Source organism: Vespula vulgaris, chromosome 23 (assembly GCF_905475345.1).
Source record: "Vespula vulgaris chromosome 23, iyVesVulg1.1, whole genome shotgun sequence".
NCBI lineage: Eukaryota > Metazoa > Arthropoda > Insecta > Hymenoptera > Vespidae > Vespula > Vespula vulgaris.
Window position 1 is genome coordinate 3,387,770 of NC_066608.1, and position 14,034 is coordinate 3,401,803.

Here is a 14,034-nt window from a genome sequence, read left to right on the forward strand (position 1 = left end):
TTTCCAAAAGCAAGACTTGCACTTTTCGCACTGCCCACGTGAGAGGAGCAACATGTTTAATAATCATCAAAGTAATTTCAGCACGAGTGGATTAATAAGTTGACGACGAAGTATGTAGATGTTGAACGAAACATATAACACATTCCGTTTTGGTTCTTATTTATATTCATGTTCTTTTCACTCGACAAATTAATCTCGATCGATCATCTCCCGTTCGGTTTTTAATTTATTTTGGAGAAAAGAGAAAACTCGGTTAATTATACAAAAGAACGCCGATCGATTATTTCGCGATTCAATTTACAACGATTGCGAAATATCTCATAGTGATAATTCGGACGGTAATTTTTAAGAGAAATACTTACGACGAACGATTTATAATCCATTTTAGAAATAACTAAAGTAAGTACGTTCAAGTGTTACGATCGAGCGATCGTAAAACTTGGTTCGTTAGTTACACGTAAACTTTGTTTCGTTCATGAGCAATGACAAAATCTGAATTACTTGGTTTATCTCTGTCGTGCACGCTGCTGCTGCTATCGTTGTGCTTCCGTAAAATAAGAGAGAAGGAAAAGCGTGGAGAAAGAAAGAAACAAAGAAAAAAAAAGAAAAATAAAGAAAGAAAAAAAAGCACACTCACTGTAGAAAGTGCGTTTAAACTTCGCTCTCGTTCCTGCGAGCGAAATGGAAGATAGATTGCGAAAAGGAGGGCAACGGTACCTCTTCGCAGATATTTTTCTTATCGTAATAGTTCGAAGGCGTTGTCCGCTGAGGAGAGCCGGGAAAGTTTGTGCCTCGAATTAACCACAAATGGGCACGCGAAAGAAGCCATACTTTGCGTTTCACGAACCAACGAATCCTTTCTGTATCTTCTTTACGATCGTCTATCACCGAGATTAATGCGTGTAATATATTTCGATCTTGATTTTCGATTAAATTGTACACATTTTTTTCATTAATCTTGAATCTATCAAAATAATCCGTTAGCTACGTTAAGATTTATCTATGCATAAAAATGATCGGCGAATATGCGAACATGATATTTCGATTAAATCGAAGAAATTTTTTAATTGACCTTGAATCTTTCAAAATAATGGCTCAATGGCAAGATTCATTTATGAAAGTTATCATTGAATATGCGAATTTTGTTTTAAAAATGCTGATTAACATTTGTACTTAATTATGGTATAATAATCATAAATTCTCGTCGAATTCGACTAATTATAAAGGATTCTCGATAATGAGCAGCACTTAGATTAATTTATCTGAAATTTAAGTGATCATAAAAAGAGATTTTTGTGTCGTACTTTGATAAATTTACTTTCTTATTTTTGAATAAATAAAATATACAAGATTTTGGAAAAATATTCTTAAAATGTAAAGATCGAAATATATTCATAATATATAAAGATCGAATCTATTCAATTTATTGAAATGCATTTGATAATTAGTTATTTATAATTTATGTTATCTCTAAGAGATATTATGTATGTGGCTACAATGTGAACAATTTGATAATAGAGACAAGAGGTTGATGAATCATTTGTAAATACGATTTTTTTCAAAATCATATTTTTCAACTTGGAGTGCACGATAATTTGAAAACTAACCAATCGATTAACTTTGTCTAAATCACATTTAATTTCTTGTTATTTTTTCTAGATAAAAATTTTAACATTAAGTGCAATTTCATATCTGGGAAAATTGATAAGAAATTATATAAAATTATACCTAATATTATCATTTTATTGTTTCTTTATAATCGATCTTTTTGACGAACAAATTTTATTATTTCTCTTTTATAATTTAATTATAAATTAGTTATAATTTTTCGTTATATATTTTAGTTATAATTTTCTAATGATTCTCTTTGAAAATACGTATTAAGTTGGTGAAAAAATAATTGCGATTTTTATTATTTTTATTTTGATACCGGTTTTTCTAGTCATCTTTTAACTAATTACGGTCATGCAATACACGATTGTAAAAGGTTTGAAATTAGTATTACTAATTTTTCTTTATATTATTGTTCTCATTGTTTAGTATTATCGAATTTAATTATTTAAATTAATCATAGAAAATAAAAGTAAATTTACGCGATATTTTTTGTAAAAGTTTAACTTTTACAAAACTTCTGGGAACAGTATCACTGCAGTAAAACACTGGAGAAATTGCTGAAAATATAACTCATGCTTTTGGCCAACAGACAATTACCGAACATATAGAACTCAACATTGGGTACAAAAATTTCGTGATGGTAACGAAAGCCTTGAAGATGAGAAGGGTCGTCGACGTCATTCAGCTATTGACTGAATATAATAATTTAAGGGCCATTATTGAAACGAACCCGCGTAAAATAACTTAAGGGGTTACAAAACAACTCAATGTTGATTATTCAACAGTTGTTCGACGTATAAATTATATATCTGTAAATTCGATATCTAAAAAGGTCAATTATCTTTTCACCAACCTAATATATTTTACATGTAAATTAATCAACCAGTTTTGACTTTTGCTTTTAGAATGACTCTGACTTATGCTGCATTGCATATCAACGAGCGATTTAGGAATTAATTTACATAATTATATATTTTGAGATAGGCCACGAATGAAATTAAACAAAACAAAAAAGATACAAATGCATAGTCTTTAAAAATACTTTTTTATGTACCATCAAATTTTACTTCGATATTGTTAATAATTTTGTTAGAATGTAGTATTAAATTCATAATGGTCACCTTTTCTTTCCAGATGTTACATGAGAATGTCTTTCATAAAAGAAACAAACTGTGTTAGTCATCGAAGTTTCTTTTGTAATACATCGATCAGATGACACGTAATATAACAAATTGTTGATTTAATAAAATTATTTCGAATTATAATTAGTTCATTAGGAAAGAAACAAACGATGCTTTCTGATTATCATTAATTTCAATTATTTTAAATTATATAATCATTAAAAAAATAGAGAGAAAATCGTAGGAGTAATCATCAATTCCAAATATAAATCATTCTGAATGCAGATCTACAAATCGAAATTGCAAATAATGGGATATATTGCACAAAAGTTTATTCCGATATTATTAATAGTTTTCTTAGAATATATTCATGAAGGTTACCTTCCTTTATATATACACATTATATAAGAATTTCTTCCATAAAGAAAAACAAATTGTGCTGGTCATCGAAGTTTTTCTTGTAATGCATCGATTAAATAACACGCAATATAAAAAAGTATTGATTCAATAAAACTTTTTCGAATTATGATTAGTCTATTACGATTTTTATTGATTATCGTTAATTTAAGTTAGATAATGACAGAAGGAAACAAATGAGAAAATTGTAAGGTTAACTATCAATTGCAAAAATAAATCATTGGGAACGCAGATCTAATCGATAATCCGGCATTGTAAATAATGGCGATTTTCCGTCGCTGATGTCATTGGTTATTCTGGCTTTCGATATGAAACCATTCGTAAATATAGCTATTTCGGTCAGCAAATATGACCCTGGAACATTCGACGAAGGCGTGTATCTATACACATGTTAATCCATGGACTCGATATATTTATATATGTATTGTATATGTGTGTATATATATATATATATATATATATATATATATCGATATCATCGATCAGTATGTTAAATTCAACATGCTAAAATCTCTCCAGAGAATTTCTAACGAAAGAAAAATAGAGAAAGAGGTGTGCAATAAAAATACATTTAGAAAACGTACTCAAATCGATCTCAGAATTCAATCTCGTTCGCTAATTCGATATTTCTTTCTCTCTGAAAATGTCGTTCGCTCGTTGAATAAATTCGACGAGTTCCACGAGTTTCCAGACGCTCGTAATTCCATTCTCCGGACGGCATTTGCCTCGTCGACAGTGTCGATTAGAGATCGAGATCTACCGTTCTCTTTATGGCACCGAACACGAGGCGGTTTATTAAGGAGGAATGTCTCGGCTTCTTTCTTTAACCGGTCATTAAGAAGGTCGAGGGAGAAAATAGTAGGCGTCGTCTTAGATTCTATGTAAAACTGTCGTAACTTTAACAAGATTGGTATTAAGTGTTACGTTAATACTTATAAAAACTCATGGAGTATAATATATCTTATCGAATGATATCGAAGACAAACGATCTTTTACAAAAAGAGATGTGTGAAATGTCGACCGGGAATTATTTCTGGTACGCGTTCAAGAATCTCACTTTCTTTCCTCTCTCTTTCTTCCTTCTTTCTTTTCTTCCTTCCTTCCTTCCACTTTGTCTATGATTATTCTTAAGCTCGCGAATAAATTCCACGAAGATGGGAATGCGAGCGCGAGCAACGCTATATGCAACGCTATTTATAACTTCACTGTGCTCTCATCGCGCGGTCTGAGGTAACTCCTGAATAAAATCAGATCTGGATGGATAAACAATAACTTAATTGTGAATTGTAAATTATTATTTATAAGTACCGTGTTTCGATTCGAGTATTTCAAAAAATTGAATTTGGTTTAGAACAATATTTGATAAAAATGATAATCATAAATAGACAGATATTACTTATTTAAAAGTAAAATCTAATTTATATAAATAATACTCAAATTCTATGTTCGAGTGAATAAAATCAAATCTATATAGATAAATAATATTATCGAAGCAAAATACAAATAATACGATATGATATTATTTTGATAATAAAAAGATATTAAAAATGATTTTTTCGTTTAAACTTGGAATTATAAAAGACAATTTTCAATGCAGTCTCAATTTCGATTGTTTGACTCAGTTTAATCACCAGTCGTTATACATTCTTTTCGTAAAAGATTATCCATCGATGATGTCTTTTTAAAATAAGTAACAAAATTTTGATAACTCATAGTCTTTTGTGGAGATATAATAAAATGTCAAAAACGACGTATACTACATTAAACTGATACGTATGAATCTAAATGACTTGTGACTGAAGTGACTGAAATAACAGAGATTGAACTAAAGCTGAACGAAAATGTGTGAATCGACCTTAATGTGTTACCTTCTTCTTGAGAAGGTGCCGAGGTAGATGCATCTGCCTGTCTTCTGCGGTTTACTGCGTCCGTAGGTAAGAGAACAAACCAAGGCTCTTCTTCCAGTAACGCAGGTGCACCTACGGTGCTTCTTCCACCGGTCTGGATGTCAGCGACCTTTCAGTAATTTTCCAGCAATTTTACAGCAACAATATACTCAAAGCTGAGGCTACTATCTGAAGTTCCTTCGAAATTCCTTTCTCGCAAAAGGAATGATCGAATGAGGAAAAATTCTATCTCAAAGGTATAACTTGATTAATCTTTCATCGACGCTGAAAGATCAGCTAAAATATTTTCTTATCCTTCTTCGTAGCTCGTTTCACATGACGTTTACGAGAAAAGGCGAGAAGACGTTTCGACGATCTCAAATGTTTATGACTCGGAATCGTCTGTCCGTCTGCTTCTAACGCTCGGCGCCCAGCCGAACTTAAATTTACGGGCACAGCCCAGCTGCTCCCAAGAACGAACGATCGTATGGTGTAAATATTATAATAACGAGCAGCCTTTGTGTCTTCTTACTCGCGGCAAGGAACTATATAGTAGAGAGACTTTCGCTTAGTCATATGAATAAAAACGTATGGCATGGGCCGAGAGATCGTTTCAAAAATTTCTGAACAATCTTTTTTTATTTTTCTTTTTTCTTTCTTTTCCTTCTCTTTAAAATAATCCTTCGCTATAAATAAACGGCTCGATGTGTTTGATGCAGAAGAAAAAAAAGATAATAATAAAAATATAAAGAAAAAGAGAGAAGATAGAGATGAGATAGAACAAAACGTTCTGTCAAACTATTTCTTGACTCGGTTTATAACGGTAAATCGGTTGGTTAATAATACCAGACAATTTAAGCATTTATTCGTAAGACAATGTCACCAAGAAGATATGTACTGTTCCTCGAGACGGTTCCGTGAGCTCGTGTCCGGTGTCGTCCGGTCTCGAGTCGCTGGCCATTCTTTTCTTCCTCCTCTTCCTCTCGTTCGTTCGCCTTCGTTCGTAGTCCTCGTCCTTCTCTTCCTATTCGCTGTCACATCTTCGACGTAACAGTCGTGCTTTCTTAAGTCTTTCCACGGTAGGAAAGTCATCTTCCTAAGTTCTAACCAGAACGATGCACGCTCGGACGATCCTCGAACTTTTACGTAATGGATTTTGTTTGAGAACGAACGAGAAGAACGATCTTTAGACTTTGGAGAAACCACCAAAACATTTTATTCCGCTCGGAATCGTTCATTATATTATTTCAAACTAATAAACCCCGAATTTATACCTCGTTGAACTTTCTCACTCGTAGTGTTCTGTTTTTTTTTTTTTATTTTATGTATTTCACTTTATAGTACGATCTATAATTCTTTTAATTAATCCTTTATGAAATAAGTTCTTACACTCATTTTATTATTCGTCTTATTCGCGAAGCACGATGTGGCTTCTTAAAGATTAAAGATTAAAAATCACTGACAATTTGATTAATGATCGAAGTTGCCGCTTGAATATAATTTATTACTCAGCTTGTTTTTCTGCATTCGTGATCTTTCCCACTTGGAGACGTCCTTGTAATTGTATATACGAAACGATACTAGTTCGATCTCTCTTAAGAAACACTTGTCTCCGTGTGGAATTCTAATCAGCCGACAAACGTATTAGCGCTATCAATCGTAAACCCGCTTAGAATTAGTCACGATAGCATGCGATTGACCCTGTTTCTTAACGAGCCGCCAAACGAGTCTTGGAACGTACCTACGGAGGACGTTTACACCTTACGGAAGGTTGTTCAAAGAGAATGCACGCGTTTACATTTACTTGTTCGAGATTTTCACAGGTGAGATATAACGATCGATACAATATTTCCTTCTTTATTCCTTTCGCTAAATATTTTCTATCATATCCTAACAGCTATAATCATCTATGTATGGAATGAGTTGAATTTCAAACCTTAATACCAAGTACCTCTATATCATGAACCTTAATATCTCTATAATACCATGTAATTTCAAACACTCATATATTCTTGTAATATCTCCATTTTTTACATTTTATTTCTCCCACATAATTAGCAGTTAATTCGTGTCAGAAATAATCAATTTGTGTTTCATAAATATGAGTTATGCTCGATATAATAAACATAGTCTTTGACAAGTCGAAAGTTCCTAAGTGATTTTAAACATCAATTATCTTTTCCAGATCTTTTATTCTAATTTCTTTTTCAGATTGTAAAACTACGAATCTGTGAACTTTGTTATAATCTCAAGAAGAAAAAATTTGTTGGCTCATCTATTTTTGATCTACTCTCTATAAGTTTCGCATTATATGATTTAATATATATAATTAAATGTTGGAACACGTTGAAGGTCAATTATGATCGATATTCAATTTTGTAAATAAATTTACTACGATATTTACAAGATTTTTTGTAACATTAATTCGGAACAATAAACATTTTTAAAACGAATCTAATTTTTCAAAAAAGTTTAACATTCGAACGAAAATTGTATTTCAATTGTATTCTGTGAATAAATGTTTCTAAGACATATGCGCATAATTATAAAAATATATCAACTCGATAGAAAAATATTATTACAAGGATTAGTCATTCTTCGCGATTATTTTCTAAACGACCGTGACATTCGCGGTTGAATCAGAGTGCTATCAATATGGCACGATTTATATCGTATCTTCTTCGTGTCGCGAGATATAACTCGATACACAGAAGATATCGTTGTCTTCCTCGACTATATTCTTACTAGGTCGTCATCCGGAGCACGTGTTAAGCAATACCACGAGTAAGTAAGTACTTGTGTATTTATCATCCAGTCATATCAAGTTTTTTTATGCTAAGAACGAAAAAAGAAGAAAATACTATAACTGTTTACCTTCTCTTGAAAAAAGGAAAGATGATTAGATATTAATCTATGTTTCCATAATACAATGTTCTAGGAACAAGATCAAGGTATATGTATTATATAAATGAAAGAGGAAATCACAATCAGAAAACACACAAAGCTAATTTAGCTGACATTAATTTTCAATAAGCAACTAAAGAGGCTTTATAACGATATTCAAACATATAAAGTCGTGACTCACGAACATCCAATGATGTATTATAAAGCAAAACAAAGCATTCATTTTACTCTTCTTCATTTACTCTATTTGTTGTCTCTTCTCTCTCTCTCTCTCTCTCTCTATCTATGTATCTATCTATTTATCTGTGTTTCTCTCTTTTTATCTCATTTTCACAAAAAACTTCCAATTGATTATCCATTCGAATTTCGAAGATAATTTTTGAGAAAAGAAAGATTGAGAGAAAGAGAGAGAGAGGGAAAAAGAGAGAGAGAGAGAGAGAGAGAGAAAGAGGGAAAGAGAGAGAGAGAGAGAGAGAGAGAGAGGGAAAGAGAGAGAGAGAGAGAGAGAGAAAACGTTAACTGCAACGTTGTCACGAGGCCAATAACGCATTCGAAGGAAGAATTCACGGGCCAATTATCGCACCGCAGGTGCAGCACGGCCAACGATACGAAAAGTGAAAACACATGCTGCGACTTATAAGCCTTCTCTTCCCCTAACTTCCCCACCTCCCTCTCTCCCTTCTTTTTCAAGCTACTTCAAACTTAACGAGGATCGTGCGATAACGTGGCGTGGTCGGTGCCACGTAACTTTTCTCCTTCGAGTTGGCTTCGAAGGGAACGCCTCTTCTCTTTGGATGTCTTGCATAAATCTACGATCGCGATCACAGCCATGTACGGAGGACTTTCTACCCTTCTATGGAGGATCTTCGCGTGGGGACCTTGAAACGACGACATGTGCGAAACGAGAATACTTTGTACGTCGTAAAAAAGGTACACTTATTATTCGTTCGCAAAATAAAGAAAAGATATAGGTGTATCGGTTAAAGTTTTGACAAAATTTTATCGCATATATATTCTTCTTTGTATATAAATTTGTATTTATATTAACGTTGGACATTATAGCTTCACGGTCGAAACAACTCACTATTATGCGTTCATTTATTTTTTTCCTTTTTTTCAATAAAGTTTAGATTAGTTAGATTAGTTAGATTAGTTCGTTATAAATTATTTTATAACGTAGTAAGAGATACTTGAGCAACAGGACTAATCCATCGTCGTATTAAGGTTTATTGAAGAGAAACAAAAAAAAATTAAAAAAGGATTTATGTACTATTATATTCTTTATCTACTATCGTTTACTCTTTATCTATTATTCTTAATATTCTTTAATAAAATTAAAAGAAAAGATATTAAAAAATATTCAGTTTAATTAAATGATATATTTATGATGGCGTTAATATATTTAAAAAACAAGAAGAAAAAGATAGAAATATTGAATGTTATCAATAAATTATGATTTTATATTAATATAAATGGTTTAAATCTTAGAAATGAAATCAATTTATACAGAATATTTTATCAGTTTTGATTTATATCGTCATAAATTCTTTTAAATCATAGATTTAACTTTTCATGAATAGGATATGTAATACACTTATACACACAAACACAAATACATGAATAAATATCAACAATTTTACAATAAATAAAAATAACATTTGTAAAAAACATAAAAATGAAATTATATATAACCGTCCTGGATTTATGCGAAGTGTTCGTTCTTTACAATTTTCTTTTTATACAGATAAAAATCACGTAAATGAAGTTTGCAAAGTTACGAAAAGCAAAAAGTACTACGCTAGAAAAGCGTTTTATTAGTTATAAAAATATTTATTCCACATAGGTTTCTAAGAAAATAAGTATAAATAAAATTATAAAAAGACCAAAATAAATTTTATTCGTTGTCGTTGTCGGTAACATATCTCAAAGCAATAAACTTTTTCTTTTTAATTGGCTAAAAGTCATAAAGCACTTATTGGAAATCTCTTTTGGTATTGTCGATTATGTCGAGAGACATAAATTCAATAAAGATTACAGAAGAATTTATTGATACTTATTAATCGTGTAAAATTAGATCGTGTAAACAGAAACCGCGTATAAATCAAAGGACGAGTGTAATTGGATTATTATTATTATTAACTATATAAAAATTGATCAAAGATTCTTTGAAATGTTTATAACGTTTCAATTATAAATATTTGCTCTCATTTATATTTCATTTATATCTCACATCTCATTTTTCACGTACTTTATATGTATCAGATATTTACCATTATACTATTACTTTATATACTTTATATAGTATATATAAAGTTTATATATATATATACATACATTTACTGTTTAGACCCAGCAATAAGAAAAAAAATGAAAGATACGATTTAGGAGAGCAGTACGCAATTGGCAACTCTCCTCTACATTGTATCGACACCGTACGTACATATATTATAGTAACGATTTCGACAGAGTTTGTCCCAGTTAAACGAGTTCGTTGAATCGACTAGCCCGATTCTCACACGCTTCGATCTTCCGTCGTACGTAGGATCTATCAAGAAAACAGGGAACACGATCGGCTGCCATAGAACGGTCTAACACGCCCGTGGTAGCGCACGTTCTAACCTTTTTTCTGACATTTCCAACCTGTTGGGTTGGTGATCCTAAAGGTTAAGTCTCAGTGAGTCTATCGAATATCCTAGCGTTAGAGAATAGGAGGATAAAAGAAGAAGGATCAAGAGGATAAGAAGATCCTTTGGTAAGGATCTTCCTGTCGAAGGTCAAAACTAGTCGAACGGTTCGTTCGTCGAACCGTATCGCGGAGGTCAGAGTGCGTGTCGGAGAAAGATCGCTCGGCCGTTACAGAAGTCAGGTAGTCACCCAATCAGAGCGAGAAGAAGACAAAAGAAAAGGTGAAAAGATTTATCACCCCGTGAGATCGAGTCTACATCCTGTATGCCGCGTACGTAGCATGTAAGTATCTATCCAGATTCTGAATACTCCAACGACATTGTGATTAGTATTGCTCGATCGTTAAAGTTCTTTCTTTCAAAGAGAAAGATAGAGAAGAAAGAAAGGATACGTCTTTCTAGTTTCTTCTAGATCATTTTGGATCTCTCTTTTCGTTGATCAAGCTGCGTGGCATGAAAAATCATGCGTAGATATTCAAAATGGACTTCTATCAATGAAAACCGTAAAACTTTTGTATTCTAGAAAATTTTAATATAAACGTTTAACTTTCGCGAGATATCATGCTCGATTTAACCTCTGACCTTCCGAAATGTATCGTGCAGGTTAATCGTGTCTCGATCGATATCCGTAATAGAATTATTGTTAGGTAGATACATTTCACTATGAAAAATTCTTCGTAGTAATGTTTCTTTCTATAAGTCGTAAGGCAATGTAGTCGAATATTTAAAATTCTTTGAAATCTTTTTTTTAACCGTGGAAAGGGCGAAACACAAAGCCATTTAAATCCATCGTCCGGTGTAATTCAGAGAAAGTCACACGCTCGTAAATCTGACTGGTAATGGGTGCCGTTAGATTTGCAATGATAATCTTATGGTAATGCATGCGATTCGGTTGAGCGAACGAAACGAGAAAATAATTAACGATCCCGCGTAATCCGACTTTTGCGGACGAACGAGGAAAGATCCTTAGGGATTTTACGACATCGTCGAAACGCGAACGAAAATTGGACGATACTTAAATGAATCTGTATCTTCAAATTGAAATTACTTCTCATTCCGTTTCGTTACGATGATCGACGATTTCCTATGATATCTTATGTCTTATATAATAGTTTTGAAAAATTTCCATTTCAGAATCACTCTCGAAATCATTAAATTACGCAGGAGCGTAGTAGATATCATCGTAATTTGCATAGACGTAATTGAAAGTAAATGCTAGTCAGGATAGTTGAAGTTAATTCCGTACAATCCTGAGATCGAAAGCATTTCTAATTAATTCGTAATTCATCGTTGATAGATGCGCAATGTGCTTAAAGCTATTACCCGTTCGTAGGATGTGATCGTCAAATGTTGCTCGAACGATTTAGAGACTTTCACGGATCGTTAATAAGTCACGAGGAGGGATCTTTAATTTAATTGATCGATCGCCGGACTAGACATACTAGGTTTTAAAAAATATAATAGACGACACCGTTGTTCGTTATTCAGTCACGTTGCACTTACGCACTTATGCTTCTTACAATTATGAGGACAACTATGTATAACGTGGATCGAAAGAAGTCTTTTTTAACGATTAGAAAAGATAAATATGCATTTGGTCAAATCTTAGAAGAAAAAGTAATACTTCCACTCGTATAATTAATTACGATAATTATGCTCATTGTTTGCTAATAGAAAATAGAACTTACCCTTGAATAGCGTGAGGCGGAGCTGGCCTTGGAGGTGGTGGCAAGGATTTCCTTCCAGGTGTATTTTGTCTCGGAGCTAAAGGTGGAGGTGGAGAACTGGGCGAGGAAGCGCTGTACCGATCCGTAGGACACTGAGGCTGTGGTTTTTGTTTCGGCGCGTCGATATATTTCGGTGGTAGAGCGTAATAGTTTCTTTGCGGTGTGTCGCTGTGACGAGAATAATGATTGGACATGTATTTCGGTGGTTCGTGATATTTCTGTGGGCTGGCGTCTGGGGAATAAAGTTTTGAACCAAGCTCGTATCCCATGTTAACGGGACTGCCGATAGAAAAGCTATGACTTTTGGAATTCTCCGGCACAGGTAAATAATTTGGTCTTGATTGTTGATGATTCGATTGATTCGTCGAACCATTTTTATCGGTATTCTTAGGTACTTGAGGCTGCGGCCTCTGTCCCGATGATGATTCCAATCTCTGACCAGAATCGTTGCGTAGTAATCCAGATGCATCGATCCTCGTGCTTTCGACTCTCATCGATTCTTGTCGAATGATACGTGGTTCAACAGGAACTTGAGGAGCTGGTCGTTGATTTCCAGAATCGCTATAACGCTGAGATATGAGATCGGGTAATTGCGCAGGTGGTCTAGCTGTGAACGGTCTTTCTTCGGATATTCTTCTCGTACTGGCTATTCTTCCGTTTACCATAAGTTTTTGAGTAGAAGGATATCTCAAACTCGAACGACCAGTTGTCATCATTCTGTGAGTGGCAAAACCCGGGGAAATGCCATTTTCATGGACCATTTCGGTATCTACGTGTTTCAGCGTCGTTGGAGTTCTTACAAATTGATGCTGATCTTGTTCCTGCGAAGAGATTTTCGTTGTCGGGGAATTCGGTGAGGATTTGCCAGATGTTTTATCGAGATCTCGTTTGCTGCTATGTTTCGATCTTCTCATCGAATGTCTTTCCGACTTATGTCGCTCGCAGGATCTCTCGCGATGTATCTTTCCTTCCTCGAGTTGATGGTGAGCCGAACTGGTTTTTCGTGTACTATCTGGATAACAATCTTCGCTGAGTTCGGGTGGTGGAGGTGGTAAAGGGTCGTCACATTCATGGACCTCGCTTTCTGTCACTGTCGGCGGCGACGGTGGTGGTAAATCAGGACTAGGAACGCGGTCGTTGTAAACATTCCTAAGATGAGGTTTCTTGGGTGGTCTTTCTGGAACCCAATCGTCGATGGATATAGCAGGTCCAACAATAACTGGACCCAATAAATCTGTAGAAAGACTGCCGCAACTGTTACTATGCTGATGCTTAGGACTCGGTAGATCTGAATTTCCTTGATTTTGTCCTCTACCAGAATTCTCTCTCCACGTGCCACTCGCATAATCAGACGCAGAACTGGCACGTCTCGACGAGGATGGTCTAGGTCGTGGTGGCGGTTGCGGCGGAGGACTCTGCGGAGAGGTCCCTGAGCCTTGAGCTAACTGCGGTTCTGATCTCCAGGACGCTTGATGATGTCTTTCGTAAAAAGATAATAGTGCTTTCTTCTGAATAGCTTTCAAAGTCGGGTCAGAAACTCTGTGTCGTTTCTCAGGATCCAAATATGTATAACGCATCTGTTGTTGCTGTTGTTGTTGTTTCTCCAACTCGCTTATACGTTCAGCTACCGACAATGGAGACTGCTGCGGTGATGTGGGTGCCATTCTAGAAATGAGAATTA

General features: G+C 34.2%; 1 protein-coding gene across 5 annotated transcripts in view; it reads right to left on the reverse strand.

Annotated features, from left to right (window-relative positions):
• The window catches only part of LOC127071817 (serine/arginine repetitive matrix protein 2), a 243,704-nt gene that overhangs the window by 45,333 nt on the left and 184,337 nt on the right, over positions 1–14,034 (reverse strand). For all 5 annotated transcript variants that reach the window (XM_051011521.1, XM_051011520.1, XM_051011524.1 and 2 more), the window contains one exon: positions 12,315–14,018. In XM_051011521.1, the coding sequence (XP_050867478.1) occupies positions 12,315–14,018 (1,704 nt within the window). The remainder of the gene's footprint in view (positions 1–12,314; positions 14,019–14,034) is intronic.